Genomic DNA, 19,764 nt, shown 5'->3' with positions numbered 1-19,764 from the left:
ATTAATTTCCTGAATGGATGGACCAATTCTTAGCTCTACCAATGTTCTGATTTTACCTCCAACAATTGCTGTTCTTTTCTTTTTTTTGTTGTTGTCTTTGCCAATTTGATTGATTGTGTTAGAACCTCAAAGCCATTTTAATTTACATTTCTCATTAATAGTGATTTGGGGCAATTTTTTTCTATGGTTGTTGAAATACCCTAACCTCATAGTTTCTCAGCTTATTCTCTTCACCGGATCTACTTTTCTACTTCACTTCAACAGCATACAAACTTGGTCATAACCTTGATTTTTACCATTACCCACAAATACAATACTTGCATTTTCATGAATTCTGAAGTTTTTATCTGATCATAATCTGTTGTAATTTCTTTTGTCCCTGCCTTCCATCCTCCTAACCCTGTTCTTCATTTTTCACCTTAATCTCTAATCCCTCTACCCCTTAGTTCTTTCTCAGGACATTAACCATGTACTAGCTGTACTCCTCCCCTTCCCCCATCTTGACTTCCTGATGAACCAGTTCAACTCTATACTATTCTCTTGATTCCTTTGCCACTTTATACTATTGAAAATCTTGCCTTGCCAAGTCTCCGCCTTGGATTATTTTCATCATCCATTGTCTTTGATTCATGTACTGCTGGGTAAAGTTGGAAAAAATCATGAAACTGCTGACTACATGGATACTTGCAAATTTATGTGGTATAATCTCAACTTAGTTCTCACTCTGAGCACTTTCACTGGTCTTCCATCATGCCTGGGATTTTTGTCTTTACCTCCTACCTGCTTTGCTTTCCTTCAAGGCCTAGATAAAATCTCACCTTCCACAGGAAGTTTTTCCTCATCTTCTGTTGATTATCTCCAATTTCTCCTCTCTGTATCTTGTTTGTAGGTAGTTGTTTGCATGTTTTCTGTACCATTAGACTTGGAACTTCTTGAGTAGTGAATGACTCTTTTGGCCTTCCTTATATCCTAAATTCTTTTTTTTTTTCTTCTTGAAGTTTTATTGATATCTTTTGTTTTCACATCAGCCATTTTGGGATATGTCCTCTCCCCATCCTCCAATCAGAGACCCATTCCATGTAACGAAGAAAAGCAGTTAAGCAAAACCGATACAGCTACATCTTCTAACATTTTATGCAACATTCATACCCGCAGTACTCTAATCCAAGGAAAGAAGAGAAAGGCATTTATGGCTTGTTCTATTTCATTTTATAAGACCAGGTTGTTTAAGCTATTTCTTATTTTGTGTATTTTATATTTTGCAGGGTAATCACATTTTTTGTTAAAAACTGTAACATCTCAACTTGATTGAAACCCTACAAATCCTTATCTGTACTCATTTAGCCACTGCTCTGCTTAGCTGCCAATCTCTTGTCTCTCTCTTCAGCAATTGTAAAGCGGATACCCTTTCCTCGGGGAAGAGAGATCCAAGGCTTATTACCTTTGCCAATAACAAAAATGTTGGAGAGCCTGGTGGCAAAACTGTTGCCATTGGCATCTTTTACATGGACAACATCAGAAGAGCCAGGATGTTTCTCCCTGTTTGTGATCACACCAGTTCGACCCAAATTAGCCCCACCGGTCACCATACATAGGTTACCAGTATCAAACTTGATAAAATCAGTGATCTTGCCAGCCTCTAAATCAATCTGAACTGTGTCATTCACTTTGATCAGAGGATCTGGGTAACGGATAGTATGGGCATTATGGGTCACCAGATGGGGAATACCTTTTGTACCCACAAAAATTTTCTTCACTTTGCACAATTTATATTTAACTTCCTTGGCTGTAATATGATGAACGGCAAAGCGTCTGTTTTTGTCATAAACCAGACGGAAATGTTCACTCGTCTTCTCAATGCTAATGACATCCATAAAGCCAGCTGGGTATGTAATATCAGTGCGGACCTTGCCATCAATCTTGATGAATCGCTGCATGCAGATCTTCTTTACTTCATCTCCAGTCAGGGCATACTTCAGTCTGTTTCTCAGGAAGATGATGAGTGGGAGACACTCCCTCAGCTTGTGGGGACCTGTTGATGGTCTTGGAGCAAAACCTCCTGTTAACTTACGCAGCATCCAATGCTTTGGAGCTGCTACACGCTTCAAATACTTCTTGGGACCACGAGCCATGGTTACACTGAACCTGAGATAAAATGGGAACTTTACTCAGCTGTAGGATCAGAGGCTCCATCTACTTATACGCTGTGTGTGTTTGGTCAATTCACTTTACCCTTTCGGGCCTTACTGTCTTTCCTCACCAGCAGCATGACCAGACGGTCCCAAGGCTGCGTGGAAAGAGCTATATCCTAAATTCTTAGCATAGCACCTGGTGTATATTAGTAGGTACTTACTAAATGCTTGGTGCTAAATTTTGAATGGAATTTCTCTTTCATTTTATTCTTGCTGGGTATTATTGGGAGTACATAGAAAAGACTGGCGATTTGTATTGGGTTTATTTTATAATTGCTAAAGTTATTATTTTAGTTACTTTTTTAGTTGATTCTCTAACTCATATCTGCAAAAGGGCTAATTTTGATTGCCCTTTGCTTATGCTTATTCCCTACATTTTTCTCTAATTGTTGCTATAGCTAGGATTTCTACAACTGTATCAAATAATAGTGGTAACAATAGACATTCTTATTTTACTCTTCATCTTATTGGAAAAGTTTCTTGAATTTCTGTATTACACATAATTCTAACTCTTCTTACATATTCTTTACCATATTAAGGAATAGCTTGTTCATTTATTTCTATGATTTTTTAAAATGTTTTTTTAAAAGGGGTATTAAATTTTGCCAGTAGGCTTTTCTGTATCCATAGATGCATCATAATGATTTTAAATTGTTATTGATACTAATATGATCTCTTGGGTTTATAAATTTCCTGGTATTTAACCAACCTCGTATTCCTGGTATAATCCAATTTGTTCATAATATCTAGTCTTTCTACTATGTTCTTGTAAACTCTTTGCTAAAATTTTATTAAATATTTTCATGTTGATATTCATAAGAGATACTGGTTTATAGTTTCTTTGCTTTAGCTCTCCCTGGTTGGCTATCATGGCTATATTTGTTTCATAAGAGTTTGGTAGGATCTTTTCTTTACCTACTTTTGCTAACAGTTTATGTAATAAATTTGTGAGACAGCTAGGTGGCATAATAGATTGAGTACTAGATTTAGAGTCAGGAAGACCTGAGTTCAGATTCTGCCTCAGATACTTAATAGCTGTGTGATTATGGGCAAGTTGTTAATGGGCAAGGTCTCTTATCATCATCTGTAAAGTGGAGATGATAATAATAGCATCTGCCTCACAGGGTTGTTGTGAGGATCAAATGAGAACCTGCAAAGAGCTTTCCAGTTTTTTCTTTCAGAGTTACTTTGTGGCTTATTAAATTTCTTTTTAGGAGATTGGATTATTTAAAAATCTGTTTTATGTTAGATAAATCTGGGCATTTTGTATTTTTGTAAATATTTATTTAAGGTATCATTTTTGCTAGCATATAATCAGGTAAAATTGTTTGTAATCATTTTATTTGTTGAGTTCTTTTTCATTTTGAATACTTGCAGTTTGGTTTTCTTTTTTTTGTCAGATTAACTAATGGTTTATTTTATTTCACATTTTGAAAAATTAGCTTGTAGTTTTATTTACTAATTAAATGGTTTATTAAACCAACTGGTTTTTTGTTATCAATTTTGTTCATTAATTTCTCAAAATTGACATTTTTTAAGTTTAATTGGGGTTTTTTCTTTTCTAGTTTTTTTTTTAACTCGAATGTCCAATTTATTGATCTATTTTTTTTTTTTTTTTTTGCTGATGAAAGTGTTCAGAGATATAGATTTTTTCCTGAGGACTGCTTTGGCATTTCCTTAATGTTATAAGTTGAGACTAAATTCTCAGAATTGCATGGTAGTCATTATTTGCTATATTATGGTGCCCCAAATCCCAGGTACCAAAGGAATTTATGTAAAGATAATTTCGTTTATTAACTATCTTAGCAAAGTATGGAAGTACAGGGTCAATTGAAGTATCATTCATGATTGTCTCATCTTTCTTTCTACCCCTTGGGGTTAAATCAGTTTCTTAATCTATTTTAAGAAGTCTTGCTAGGGAAGATTTTTTTTGCTTGACTTTCCCTACCTCTCTTTTCATGCTTCAGTCAATATTTCATCTTCTTACTTTACTGAATTTGGAACATCCTTCTAAAGAAATTGATGGTCACATTTGTATAGTAGAATTGGCCAGAAACACTTAATTTAAATTGCTAGCTAGGATAACTCAATTTAATCTGTTTTGTCTTACAAAAAGTATGTTCTTATTTTTAGTCTTCACAAATTTTGAGATAGTCATAGGTTTCATTTTGAGAAGGGTTACATTTACTTAACATTTTAAAGTAATGATTTGTATTGCTTTTTTTTCAGGTTATTTTTTTAAGTTTCTCCAGAAAACTGAATGACTATTTGGTTATTTTTATTTACTAATACTAATTGAAATCATTACTTGAAAAGGCATAGAAAAGTGACCCTTCTCTATACTAGTCATGGATGTTTGGGGTATATTTTCACGATGTATCAAAATAGCAGCTATCACAAATAAGAGACATACATGATTTTATTTAAGTTAAACAGCCAGTTTATGCATATAACTATTCTTTTTAAATTAACTTAGTCAAATATGTTCATTTTTGAAGTTCAAACAATTAGATGTACATATAAAATGTATGTGGGGGACAAATATGAAACTTAAAATTTGGAGTTTACTAACAGTCTCTGTCTCAAGAACTTTTTTTTGTTGTAAATATAACTGTCAAGAAAGACAAGAATCAAGAATACAATCTTACATAAACCTTTAGCATATAATGAAGTAAAAACCAGACTGTCAAGAAAGACAAGAATCAAGAATACAACCTTACATAAACCTTTAGCATATAATGAAGTAAAAACCAGACAGATTACCAAATAACAAACAATTGTACATTTGCTCTGTGTTCCCTGTATAAGTAGTAACCATGAAAATTTTCAGAAAACAACTGAGGGATAAGGTATGGTGTGTGCCATTTGGAATCAAGACAGTTGTCCTCAGGTGCTGATGCTGAGAGGCCTGAAACACTGGACAGGTTTTTTGCTTTTGTTTTGCTTGTTAAATACGTTGTTTCAGGTGTGGTTTGTTGTTGTTGTTTTGGTGGGAGTGGGTTGCAAATAAAGCCTCTGGAAATATTTTTTTGTACAAATAGGTCCCTTTGGTTAAATATAAAGACTATAAGCTTCTTGAAAGCAGGGCCCATATGTCATATTTCTTTGCATACTCTCCATTGCATTCTACACAGTAACCTATGAATGTTGGCAGGTTTATTGATCCTGTTTAGAAATTTCTGCCATTCTTAGTGAGATGTGAATCATCTTATTTAGGGGCAAAGGAGGTTGTGGTCTGAAAAAAGAACAAGAAATCTTATAAAAGTTTTTATTCCTTGAACAAGGATTCTGCTTGGGGAAAAAAAGTTCTCTGTTAAATAGTCTTTAGTACCATATTTTCTCTTTCCATTTCTTCCTTTTTCCTTTATACTTACTTCCCCCAGTAGGTTATAGACAGTAATCTGAAGAGTGTTATTTGTGCTTTGGGACAATTTGGAATTAATATCATTGGAAGATTGCATAGTCTAATTATCCCTGGTTTGCCTTGACCCTGGGACATTTGACCTCTCTCTCCTAGCTTTGATCAGTTCTTTGATTCTCTTTCCTCTAGGTCTGCTTGTACAGTTGGAGTTGGGTGGGAAATGGCCGGGGTGGAGGGGTGGGGGGATGGGAAAAAGGAAGACTTCTTGATGTGTATTTATTTTCCCTTCCCTCCCGACCCTAAATAAGTCTCAGTGCATATCTTTAGAGTTTAGAGTGTCTTTAGAGTTTAGAGTGACCTATTTAGATAAACAACTTGTTGGTATCTTTCCCCAGAAAACAAAAATTAGTCCTGATCTGTTGGTGTTATATGTGGAAGCTTTGCTAGATAGACTTCCTCTCTGCTCCCTTCTTCTTTCCCTCTTTGTTATTGTCTTTATTCTTTTATTAACTAATTACTCAATTGTGCTATAGTGCTGGCTCAGCAAGACCTCAGTAGCAGAAGAAACTCCAACATAAAATTGAAAAGAATCTATTAAAATTTACCTTGTCTTCCTCTGCCAAAGGTAAATGTCCTCTGGCTGGAGGAGGAGGAATGCAATATTCCATCACAGTTAGAGATATTGAAGGTGAGAATACAAAAAGGAAACCAACAGACTTGAGCCTTTGGTTTTTAGCAGTAGTGGCATCAAGCCATCCATTCACTTGGGTTAGGGCCAGGATTCTACTCAGGGAAAATAAGTACTTGCTTTTTATTTACCTGCTGGGAAGAAATTATGAGCCAAAGTTTAGGCTGACGATATTCATGCTACTTGAGACTTTTTTGACCTCTGTAAATTTATGGTAGAGAGTGATGCTTCCCCTTCCCTCCCCCCGCACCGGTCATGAATTTACATCGTGTTTGGCAAGCTGACTCACTGAGAGCTTTTTCTTTGCACAATGCCAGAACTTCACAGTAAGTGGGTAGGTAGGACTAGCTGTGACCTAAAAAACATTTATGCATTTTCTGGGTGTCCTTAATGAAAATCTGATTAAAATAGGAGAACTTACTGCCATCTCGAGGTTCAAGTTATCTCAGGAGAAAAAAATTCCAAGATCCTTTGTCTTTTGCTACTGAGATGGTAGTAATATCAGCAGGGTATGTGTTAGGTGAATAAAGTAGAATGATTTGTATTTATGTCTTCCTCAATTTGAATCCCTCAATTAATTGGTTTGAGTGGCTTCTTGGTTCCTGTAACCTTTCTTCCTGATAACCACTTTTTGTACAAAATAAATTGAGAAAAATAAAATCAGTCCACTCTTTGAAAAAACCAAACCAAACCACATACATCCTAGATAACTAATATATTTGTGATTTGTATATATTTGATATCTTTTTTCATTACAGATTTTTATAATTCCTATGTATATGTGTATTCTTTGACATAGGCACTAAATAAAGATTAAAGAACCATATTGTTTGGGTTATACACACAGCAGGGTGTTTGGCAAAGGTTAAGGTGCTAGTAGGGAAGGGTGTAGGGGCTCATAATTCCAGGAAAATCTGCCCTCTCCTTTCCCCTTCCCCTTCCCCTTTTTCTTTTTTCCCTTTTTCTTTTTGGCAGGTGGTGGTGGTGACATAGCCAGGATAGGGATTCTTGCGATGGTTTAGTTTTCTGCTGTTTCTGCTCATTTGCTAGTTGTCAGCTTCTCTAAGGGGAGAACCAGGATGTAAAATTCAAAGTCTGTTCTAACTCTTTTTGCTGTATTGTAGAAGCTTTTTTTTTTTTGAGAAAAATATAAAATATTCTGCTTTTTGCCATGGCTATATACCTTTAATTGTGCTGTTGGTCATTCTTTTTGGCTCCTTTTATATTTCTCTAAACTTGATAATCTCAACTTTAGGTTTCTGGTAGAGAGACAGGTGGTTAAGCTTTTTTTTTTTTTTTCCAGTAAATGGGACAGGTGGTTAAATATTTAAGGATGAGTGAAGTTTTAAATAGGCTTTTCTGCGCTTTTATAGTAAATGTTCCTTCTGTTTATATGACTTCTTTCTGTTCTAGGAATTGTTTCTCAATGCAGTGGAGATTGGGATATATTCATGTGACCCAGTGTAGCATTATTGTGATGAAAGTAGAGTGCAGACATCTGTATATTTGTCGCTTTTAGTCTTATATTTCTGAGTGCTTACTTCCTCTTGCCCTCTTTACCCATGTTATGCACAGCCACTTGAGAAGGTCTCTTTTTAGTAACTCTTTCACCTGTGGGTTTCTCTGCTGTTCTGTAAACCCTCTCTGTTAAAGTTTAAATTCCAAAATAAGTGATGTGAGGTAAAAATACCTGCTGCTGCGCACAGTTGTGTTATGTATTAAAAATGTATTAAAAAACAAGTCTCCCTACTTACCTCTTTCCCTTTCAAATAAAACTAGGTTATTGTCTGTCATCCTGTAAGAGCTAGATTTTTATCTGTATTTGCTGAGTACCTTTTCTGTGCTGAAACAGTATAATAATTGCTGTGGAGAGTTTCATGGTTCTCAACCCTAAAGAACTTATGATCTGAAGCAAGGATTAGGGACTGTTTTCTATTTATAGGATCATTGATCCACAGGGGAAAAAAATCAAGGCCACACACAAACAAAAAAAAAAAACCCACACCTTTAATTTTCACAGATTTGTAGATTTTTTTTCTGAGTTGGAAAAGACCTTAAATATAATTGAATTTGACAAACACCTCATTATAGACAAGGGAATGAAGAGCAGGTAGAGAGATGGCATGAGTTGCCCAGAGTTATCTTGGAGGCAGAGTTGCATAGTGGGGAGGCAAAGAGCCTGGGTTTCAATCTTTACTCTTCCTTTTACTTCCTGTGTAACATTAGACAAAGCATTTTACCTCCCTGGACCTCAGTTTCCTCATCTTTAAAATGAGACTGCTATTTATTTATAGATGAGTTAGTCTGTATCGCTGGAGAGAGTTCTCATAATAAAGAAAACCAGATCATTTATAACATTTATTACAAAACCCCCTAGCACCAAATCCATGGTCCTATGACTTTTAGACCAGTATTCCTTTTACTATACTTGGCTACCTCTGGTTTTTGTTGGTTTTTGAGCCAAATATAGAATGTCATATTCATCTGCTACTTGAATTAAAAATACCATTTAATAGACTTCAGTTTCATATTGTGGCAGCTAAAGGAGAGAGGAAAAAAGAAAGGGGAGTGGGCAGAAGAGACAGGATAGAATGAAATTGGAAACACCAGGAGAGAATCTCAGTAGGTATTGAAATGAATGTGATGGTAGAAAATAAACTGCTTATTAATCATGCTGTTCACTGGGCTGTAAATATTAGTATCTTGACAGTTCAAAATTCCAGTCACTCTTTAGCAGTTTAGAAAGGTCCTTTTGGCAGGTTATCTGCTTTGTTTTTCATATTTAAAAGATTACTATTGAACATCAGCCTGTACCCTCTTTTATATTTTATATGCTTCTTCACTATATAAATCTTTATCAACCATCATATGTATGGACCAGTGAACTGAGCTTAGAATTGAACAAGAGGAGGAGAGTAGGTTGGGTTGCCTTATTTCCTGTGTGGCAGTTTTGTTTTGTTTTGTTTTGTTGGTGGTCCCAAGCTTTTCTTTGGAAAAAAAAAGGTCCATCTTGTTAACACCACTTTTTCCGTTTAGCTTATTTAAGTTGATCATCAAAAAGAAAATGTAGAAGAACATAGCAGATGTAAGCAGACTGCAGCATGTTAAAAATGTAGAATTCTGAAGAAGTGGTGTAAAGAATGTGGTCAGAGGAATGGAGGACTGGAAGAAAGGTAGGACATTTATAAAGTGAGACAGAAGAATGACTGATGGACAGTACAGGTATTCCATTGATAACTATACAGTAGCAAAACAAGTGAGAGGGAAGGAAGCCAATAGAATTTATTGAAGGACAGGTGTAAGAGTTGTACAGTGTGGATGTGCATGGATTGATCGTGTTCTCTGCCTTTGGAGGGAATACTTGCATCAGTGAAATCAGATCTTTGATGTTTTGCAGCATACTAAATTAGGATTATCACTATAGCACTTGAAAGGCTATTTGTTTGAGCTCTAGAAATCTTAAAATGTGGAGACCTGATTGACTTCTCATACCTATTTTCAGTTCCTACATTTGATGGCAAAGGCCTCTTCAATTGAGTAATTATGTGATAATTTAATGCCAAACAAGGAAAGGGAAAAAGAAAATCTGTGCCAATGACCTACGTATCTGAGACAAGCCTATTAAGAGGTATTTTTTTTTTTTAAAGCAATCGGGTTAAGTAACTTGCTTAAGGTTACATATGTGGCCAGTTATTTTTTGTGTATCTGAGGCCGGAACCGATCCCAGGTCTCCCGATTCCAGGGCCAGTGCTCTTACTCGCTGTGCCACCTGGCCTCCCCGAGAGGTATTTTTTTTTTAAAGAAATTTTTATTGATAGCTTTTTTTCTGTGTTACCAAGATTTATCTCAATATTTGTTCCCATTCTTCCTCCCAATGAGCCATCTCATATAACAATATATATATTTTTTTAAAGGAGAAATCAATGAAATTGATCAATGCATTGAAAAAAAAATCTGAAAATCTGTACATTAGAGTATAACCCATAGACTTCCTACTTCCATAAGGGTTTAAGATGGAGATACATTTCTCATTTTTCTTCTCTGGAGCTGTGCTTGTTCTTTGTGATTTTGCAACATTCACTTTTGATTTTTTTGTGGTTGTTTCCTTTTATATTGTTGTAGGGGTATATATTGTGTTCTTGGCTCTGCTTAGTTTACTCTATATCAGTTCATATAAATCTTTCATATTTGTCATTTTTTATAGCACAGTAATATTCCATTGCATTCATATACCCCAATTTGTTTAGTTATTTTCTAGTCAGTGAGTATCCACTTCGTTTTCAAATCTTTGCTATCACAAAAAGTAGTGCTATAAATATTTTGGTTAAAAGATACTTTTCAGCTAGCTGTAGGTGGGAAGGATGCTTTAGTTCTGCAAATCTAGGAAGATTTTAGGGTAGTGATATGATAGTTTCTGTACAAAAGGGGAAGGCTGGAAAGCCATCTCTGCAGAATTTCCTTCTCTCTATATTAAGAATTTATTCTTCTTTTTTGGAGTTTCAGGGTGGTGATTTGTGGGAAACCAAGTTGTTATCTGTTAATAACTGCTTCTAGATCAACACTTGGGGATTTTTGAGTATTATAATTGATTCATGAGACAAAAGGGAAAAAAGCGTTATCAGGGAAAGAATCTGACTCATCCCATGATTGACTTTGGATCTTTCCTCATAAAGAGAGCAGCCTGCTCTTCATGGTGTTCTGAAAAATTCTCCCCAGCACAGGTCATGAACTCAAAGGAAGAAAAGGTGCTAAAGTTTGTTTATGGCTGGATTTCTTATTTGACTCAATTCTCCTGAACAGTTCCCAAAGGCTCTAAAACATACAGTGTATACATTGAGCAGGTTAACATTGATTCAGGACCTGTTATTGAGTATATATTGATATATTGAGTATATATTCATATATTGTGGTATTTTGTGAATTTTTGAGATGGGCCAGCGGACAGTTGTTCAGGGCTAGATTAGGCTGTAATACACATACCCGTACCCAACTTGGCCAAAATAATTAGTTCCTTCTTTCTGAGTGGAATTAATCACAAATTTCTTAGACCTAGGGAATTAATAGTTATATATTACTACATTTTCTAGCCCATCATGTCAGCAAGCTCAATTTCTTACTCTACAGAAGGAATCAGCAATTTCTGCTGCTGTCAGAGGATGGCACATCAATCTCTGGATACACCTCACTCATCTGTATGTCACTGCAATCACCATCTTTAAGCTCTTCTTTTCTCTTAACACTTTCTACCCTGAGAACTCTTAGTTTGTTAAACAAATATGAAGAAACTTAGGAACATGAATAATAAAATAAATTCTTCCTTTTTCACTCTGGCAGCAGGGGCAGAATTGGAGGGACTTTGTATCAAGCTGTGGCTACAGTCACTGCCAGGGTACAGGCATGTGTTTCCCTTGTACAGGCATAGCAACCAAAATCAGTTGCCAAATGCCTGTTCTGTAGTCTCAGTTATGGTCCATGGCTTGTCAATGCTATATAGATCAAATTTTGGGGTGCTCTTTATAATATGAAATTTAGGGCATCAAATGGTTAGATAGAGTTTTTGATGAATGACTAAGTTGTCATAGAAGTAACATGAGGGGCCAGGAAGATCTTGGCACCACAATCACCTAAACATTTTGGGTCGTATGTATAAAGTTATAATAACAATAAGATAACTATCAGAAATAAACTGTTGCCTAATTGTTATTTTTAATGAATTTAGTTGCTGTGGCATGGATTGCTATTTCCTATAGTAGTGGCTCTGTCTTTCAAAGAACTACCATGGCACTCTGTAGACCTCATTTATTTTTAAAGTTATTTCTTCCCAGTGTGTCTTAGCTATTATGTAGAACCATGCTGTGCTTCCAGAACAGTAATCAGGTTCTTGGGCAGAGAACAGAATGTCTCTGAAAGCTAATAGTTGACTTTGTTGTTCTGTGTAGCTATGAAGAAAGGATAGGAAAAAGTAATTGCATGAAGAATTTCTTAAGTGTAGTTCCAAAGGAATTAAAGTTGAGTGAATTACTATTCAGAACCTGGTAATATTACCCATTTATATGAGTTTGTTATCCCCAAATCTTAGAATAGATTAGCCAGTGGCAGTTAACCATCTAGTTTGCGGCATTAAGCTAATCAGTCACTATTAGCTTCACTGATTTACTAGGCTTTTAGCCCACCAGAGGGCCTTTACTTCCTTAAAATAATTTTTGACCTTTTCATTAAATCAAACCATTTCTAGCATATTAGTTACTTTATAATTTCTCCTATCCTCCCTCCCTAATTTCTCATGCCCTTGAAAGGAAAAATAGGCATGGTATCATTGACTATCAGAATTTTCCTTTATCTCTGACCCTGCAGTCTTCACCATGATCACTGTAATTCACTTATCATCTCCGTAATGTGACTCAGGACCTTATAGGCCCTTATTGCTAACACTCTAGGACTGTTGTCTCAGTGAAGAACATAAAAGAGTCTTATAGTATGTTTTTGGAGTTGCTACATTTTCAAGCTCTCCTTGGTTTCTGCCCTGCATTGATTTCCATTCCATTTTGACCTCCATGTAGATTTTAATTGCTTACTGCTTGTTTAGTTTCTGACTTCTGGTTCTGGCTCATCCTTTATTTTCCAGATGCTTCCTGCCATACATGGCCCCTGAATTGTATTTTTTGTCTGCATTGGCTCTCCTAATCCTAACTTCTTACTCTCTCTACTATTTACTGATGTTCTTGATCCTGTTGTGACATTGAAAAATGATTTGCCTCTTCAGTGTCCTCATTTTTAGCAAATAAATGCACCTTCTGCTTGAATAAGAAGATGTAGGTGATGTCTCATGTTTCCTTAGCTTCTCTTTTCTAATTTCCACCTCTTTTGCTTTACTTCTGTCTTCCTTAGAAATTTTCTGTATTTACAAATCTATCTCTTTCCTGTTCCCTTCTGTCTCAGAGATTGAGGTGTAATTCCTCTTATCCAAGGTTAATCCCTCTAACTACCTCCTCCTTACTCTTTTAGGACCTTATCTTCCCTATCTTCCTTTCTATTTTTCTATCTGTAAACATTTTCAGATTCCCCCATTGCTTTCTGTTCTCTATTAAATTTCTTGAAAGAGTAGTTTATGCTTATTCTCTCCACTTATTCCTTAATTCCTTGCAATTTGGCTTCTGATCCCACAATTCTGCTGACCTGGCTCTCTGGAAGGCTACAGGTGATCTCCTGATTTGCAAAAATTATGATGGCATTTTCTTAGTTCTCATCTTCTTTGTGTGCTTGGCAATCATATATATATATTTATTTATATTTTTATAGTTGACTACTGACCTTTTTGTGAAATTCTCTTCCTATGATTTCTGTTACAGTCTACTCTTCAGATCCCAGTAGTTAGGCAGAAGTCAGCACCTTAGACTTAACATACCTAAAGCTGAACTCTTTTATCATTATCTATCTTTCTCTTCCCCTATCTTATAACCAGCTTTTGCTTGTGACTTTCCCAGCTCTTTTAGCAGTGTCACTAGTAACCCAGGTGCAGAATTTTGTAGACATAATTTGAGCCCTTCATTTCATTTGTACCTCAACCTGCATATCCACTCAAATTGCCAAGTCTTGTTATGTCTTCCTTTATGATTTCATGAATTTGTCATTTTTCTTTCTGAAAATAAAGAGAAAAACAAGTTATTAGGAAAAAGGCCTTTTCCCCACCTTCTCCCCCCAATTTTTTTTTTTTGCCTTTTTGGAGGGCAATTGGAGTTAAGTAACTTGCCCAAGGTTACACGGCTAGTTTCTTGTGTGGGCATTAAGTGTCCAAGGCCGGAACCGAACTCGGGTTCTCCTGACTCCAGGGCTGGCGCTTTACTCACTGCGCCACCTAGCCACCCTACTGCCCTTTCTTTTTAAATTCCAATTCCTTTGGCATTATTGTTGCTAGATCTGCACCCCCAAACCCCCCCAAAACAAAACCAAGCAAACCACAGTCTTTTTAATAAATAAGCATAGTTTAGTGAAACAGATCCACACATTTGCCAAATCCAAAAATTTATGTCTTGTTTGACATTTTTAATCTTTCACTCCTTATCAGAAAGTGAGTAGTATGTTTCATTATCTAGCTGGAATTATGGTTGGTTGTTACTTTGACCATAGTTCTCAAGTCTTTCAAGATTGTTTTTCTTTACAGTGTTGTATACATTGTATAAATTATAGTTACTGTAGAAATTTTTCCTTAACAGTCCCTTTAGTTCTTACAACATAATATTATATTCATTAATGTATTATAATTTGTTCTATCATTCCCCAGTTAATGAGCACTTCCTTAATTTCAGTTCTTTGCTCTTAACAAACAGAACTGCTAAAAACATTTTAGTATATATGTTTATAGGCCTAATAGTGGTCTTGCTTGGTCAAAAAAAGTTTAGTAATTTTTGGAATATTGCTACAGATTGCTTTTCAGAGTATCTACATTTACTACCCTACAAACAGATTTAGTGTGTTTGTCCTCATGCAGATTTTCCCAACAGTTGTCATTTATTTCCCTTTACATTTTTGTCAATCAGATGGGTTTGAAATGGAATCTCAAAGCTTTTTTAATTTTTCATTTCTCTAACTACTAGTGATTGGTGGGTTCTTTTTCTTTTTTTTTAATTCAATTTTATTTTCAGTTCTGAATTTTTCTTCTTCTTCCCCCTCACCAACCGATTGAGAAGACAAGAAAAATGGAACCCATTACAAATATGTATAGTCATGCAAGACAAATTCATGCATTATCCAGGTCCAAGAAAGAAAGAAAAAGAAAATATGCTTCATTTTGTAGTCTGAATCTATCAGCTTTCTGTCTGGACATAGATAGCTTTCTTCATCATGAGTTCTTTGGAAATATGGTTGGTCATTTGGTTAATTATTCACTAAGTCTTTCAGAGTTCATTATCTTTACATTATTGTTGTTCTTATATACATTATCCTTCTGGTTCTGTTCACTTCACTTTGCATCAGCTTATGCAGATCTTTCCAGGTTTTTCTGAATTTGTTCCATTCATCATTTCATTTCTTCCTTCCTTCCTTCCTTCCTTCCTTCCTTCCTTCCTTCCTTCCTTCCTTCCTTCCTTCCTTCCTTCCTTCCTTCCTTCCTTCCTTCCTTCCTTCCTTCCTTCCTCCCTTCCTCCCTTCCTCCCTTCCTCCCTTCCGCAATTGGGGTTAAGTAACTTGCTCAAGGTTACACAGCCACTTATTTCTGGGTGTGGTGCTAAGTATCTGAGCCCAGATTTGAACCCCAGGTCATCCCGACACTGGAGCTGGTGCTCTTACTCGCTGAGCCACCTGGCTGCCCCAATGATTTTTTTCAGTATAGTATCCTATCACATTCATATATTGTAATTTGTCCAACCATCTTCCCAGTTAATAGGTATCCTTTTAGATTGTAATTCTTTTAAAAAAATTTTTTTGTTTTAGCTTTTTGGAGGGGGGAGGGCAGGGTAATTGGGGTTAAGTGACTTTCCCAAGGTCACACAGCTAGTAAGTGTTAAGTGTCTGAGGCCGAATTTGAACTCAGGTCCTCCTGACTCCAGGGCTGGTGCTCTATTCACTGTGCCACCTAGCTGCCCCTAGATTGTAATTCTTTGCCACCACAAAAGGAATTGCTACAAATATTTTATTACAAGTGGGTTCTTTTTATCTATCTTTGTTCTCTTTGGAGTCTAGACCTAGTAGCAGTATTGCTGGGTCACAGGGTATGCACATTATAATAGTTTTTGGGGTTTAGTTCCAGATTACTTTCCAGAATGGTTGAACTAGTTCATGGCTCTACCAACAGTGCATTAGTGTGCCTGTTTTCCATAGTTCCTCAATCATTTGTCACTTTCTGTTTTTGTCATCTTAGCCAAACTGATGGATCTAGGGTGGTACCTCAGTGGTGTGTTAATATGGTGGCTCTCTAATTATTAATGATTTAGAACATTTTTCATGTTACTATTGATAACTTGGATTTCTTCCCATCAAAACTCCTATTCACATCCTTTGACCCTTTATCATTTGGGGAATGACTCTTATTCTTGTAAATTTGATTCTGTTTATTACATAACACAGTACTTGGTGCATAGTAGATTCTTAATGTATATTGAGTAAGGTGAACATATCTTAGAAACAAGACCTTTATTGGGGAAATATACTGCAGAATTTCCCCCCCAGTTTTCTGCTTTTCATTTAATTTTAGTTGCATTTTTTGGGTGCAAAAGCCTTATAATTTTATGTAATTAAAATTACTGATTTTTGCCTCCTGTGAACTTCTCTACTTCATGATTGCCCATGACCATTTCCCTTATCCATAGATCTGACAGGTAATTTCTGCCATATTCCACTAATTTGCTTAGGATGTCATCTGTTTTATATTTTGAGTTTATCTTGGTGTATATTGTGAGAAGTTGTTCCTGTACATCGTTTCTCTTAGACAATTTTCCAATTTTCCCAATAGTTTCTATCAAATAGTGAGCTCTTGTTCCAATAGCTAGAATCTTTGGGTTTACCAAACACTAGATTATTGTACTGTGTGATCCACCAGTCTTTTCATCATGAATGCTTGAAATCAGTCCTCTGTTGTTAGAGGTCCATTTTTTTTCTCCTTGTAGGATTATACTCAGTTTTGATGAGTAATTTATTGTTGATTATAAGCCTAGATTCTTTGCTTTCTGGAATATCGTATTCCCAAACCCTCTACTCTTTTATAGCGGTGGCTGCTAAATCTTGCGCAATCCTGATTGTGGCTCCTCAGTACTGGAACTCTTTCTTTCTAGTTGTAGGATTTGTTCCTTGACTTAGGAGCTCAAGATTTTGGCTGTAATATTCCTGGGAGTTTTCATTTGGGGATTTCTTTCAGGAAGTGACAGTGCATTCTTTTGATTTGCACTTTGCCTTCTGGCTCTAGGAGAGTGGGATGGTCCTTTTATGATTTCTTGAAATGTGTTGCCTTTGCTTTGTTGCTCGTGACTTTCCGGCAGTCCGGGGCATCTTGCATTACTTCTCCACACGCTGCTCTTCCTTTGACACATCTCACATTTTCTTCTACTATTTGGTCATGCTTTTCTTTAGTATTTCTTCCTGTCTTAGTGGAGTCAGTTTCCATTTGGCCAATTCTGATTTTCAAGCAGTTATTTTCCATTTTTTAACCTCTTTTTTCCAAATTGTTAATTCTTTTTTTCATATCTTTCTTCCCTAGTTCTTATTCCCTTTTTTTTTTTTTTTGGTGAGGCAGTCAGGGTTAAGTGACTTGCCCAGGGTCACACAGTGTCAAGTGTAAGTATATGAAGCCAGATTTGCACTTGAGTCCTTGTGACTCCAGGGCCAGTACTCTATCTATGCTACTTCCATTCTTAAATGCTCTCAGTTGGTTTTTAAAACAATTTTTAGCTCACTCTTTAACTCTTCTGGGAATTTTTCTTAAAGCTTTCCTTGTGGATGTTTTCATCATTCTTTTCTTCTGTTTTTGTTTTGAGCTTCCCTGTTGCTGTAATAGCTCTTTGTTTTTTGTTGATGGTGATGGTGGTGGTTTTTTGGGTTTGTTTGTTTGCTTCTTCTTCTGACCTACTTCTTGACTTTAGACTTTATGTTAATGTTGGGTTCCACATACTTGGTGGAGTGGAGGGTAGGGGTAGGGGCAGAATACCTGTCGTGAACTTCTGTCCTCTTAGGCCCTTCTACTGTTTTCATAATTGTAGATGGGGCCCTGAAAGCTTTTAGTGCTCCCAGAGTGGTGTGATCCAGGAAGAGGTCTGTTCATTGTCATCCTGGTCTGAGTTCTTCAAATTCCTGACCCAATTGCTTTTTTTTTTTTTCTGTTGTCTTGTCTTTAGAAGTTTTGACAGATTAAAGGCTCTGTAGGTTCAGAGCATCTAAACTGCTGACTCTTCCTGGGTCTAGAATGCTATATGCTCTCTTTCAGCTATCAAAGCCACAAAGCTACCCTTTGCTTCTCAGAACTTGTTCTTAGGACCTGCTCTCATGACCCATTCCTCTCTTCTCTAGATATGTGACCCAACACAAGGGTGGGATTTTGGGAGAGTGGGGGAAGGTAGCAAAGAGTTGTCCAATGGCATCTGTTCCTTTTTTTTTTTCTTTTTGGAGGGAAGAAGGTAGGGCAATTGGGGTTAAGTGAGTTGCCCAAGGTCACACAGCTAGTTTTGTGTTAAGTGTCTGAGGCCAATAACAAGGAGGGAGAAACAAGACGAAAGAAGAGAGAGAGCAGGTGGTTTGCTTCAATCTATTCAGACTCCACAGTTCTCTCTCTGGAAGTGGATAGCCTTTTACATCACAAGTCCTTTGAAGTTGTCTTATAGCCTTGTATTGCTGGAAGAGCCCAGTCTAGTAGTTAGTCATCACAGATATAGTGTGTCTGTAATGTTCTTCTGGTTCTGCTCCCCTCACTCAGCATCAGTTTATATAAGACTCTCCAGGTTATTATGAGGTCCATCTGTTCCTCATTTCTTATAGCACAGTAGTATTCCATTACATTCATATACCACAGCTTGTTTAGCCATTCCCCAGTTGAAGGGCATCCCCTTGATTTCCAATTCTTTGCTAACCACAAAAAGAGCTGCTATAAATATTTTTGTACATACAGGTCTTTTTCCCATTTGTATGATCTCTTTGGGATATTATCCAGCCCTAGAAGTGGTGTTATTCGATCAAAGGGTATGCACATTTTTTATAACCCTTCGGGCATAGTTCTAAATTGCTCTCCAGAATGGTTGGATCAGATCACAACTCCACCAGCAATGCATTAGTGTTCCAATTTTCCCACATCCTCTCCAGTTTTTATCATTTTCTTGTTTTGTCATGTTGGCCATTCTGACCGGTAAGATGTGGTACCTAAGAATTGTTTTGATTTGCATTTCTCTAATCAATAGTGTAAACCTAATTTCTACTGGAATGCTTACCATTACCAGTTTCCCCAGAAGTTTTTGTCAAATAGTGACAGCTTTTCACTTTCAAAGAACTTTCATGCATATTTTATCCCCAGAATAACCCCTTAAGTTAGACAAGGCAGCTATTATTACCCATATTTTGCAGATGGGGAGAGATTAAATAACTTTCTTATGGTCATAAGCTAAGCAGAGCTGGTACTAGAAGCCAACTTTTCTGAATAATACTGTTTTCTATTATACTGTTCTTTACTACAAACATCACAAAATATATGGTGGGCGCTTTACTTTTTTGGTACTGTACATTGTGAATGTAGGTGTTCAGTAAACACAATTTGAGGATGAGTTGATGAATGCCTCCTGTGAATATAATTGTCCTCTCAGTTGTGAGGAAGGTGAGGCTCTAGGGAGATACTCCATTTTATGTAACTCTTTTATGGCAATTCTTTATGGCTGCTTTACCTCAGCCCAATGAAATGTAATGCTGTCCAAACTAATCTTTCACACAGGTGACTTTGTAATTGACATTTGTTTTGCTGTTACTATACTTATTGGAAAGATCTTTATATAACTCGCTGTAAAGAACTCTCAAGTTGGCATTAACTGAAGCCATAATTCTTCAGTCATTCTCTT

The 19,764-nt window shown here is 36.3% G+C and overlaps 2 protein-coding genes across 2 annotated transcripts in view; one reads left to right on the top strand and one right to left on the bottom strand.

Annotated features, from left to right (window-relative positions):
* The window catches only part of NUDCD3 (NudC domain containing 3), a 129,920-nt gene that overhangs the window by 38,193 nt on the left and 71,963 nt on the right, over positions 1–19,764 (top strand). The window lies entirely within an intron of this gene.
* LOC138149047 (small ribosomal subunit protein eS4-like) lies at positions 975–2,160 on the bottom strand. Its single transcript, XM_069071873.1, has one exon. It carries the CDS (start codon positions 2,130–2,132, stop codon positions 1,341–1,343), a length of 792 nt encoding a protein of 263 aa, XP_068927974.1. The 5' UTR covers positions 2,133–2,160; the 3' UTR covers positions 975–1,340.

The sequence above is a fragment of the Petaurus breviceps genome, unplaced genomic scaffold (genome assembly GCF_028583685.1).
Source record: "Petaurus breviceps papuanus isolate PSGF00001 unplaced genomic scaffold, PetGlider_PUasm1.0 90845, whole genome shotgun sequence".
Lineage (NCBI taxonomy): Eukaryota > Metazoa > Chordata > Mammalia > Diprotodontia > Petauridae > Petaurus > Petaurus breviceps.
This window is presented reverse-complemented; position numbering and strand designations above follow the sequence as displayed.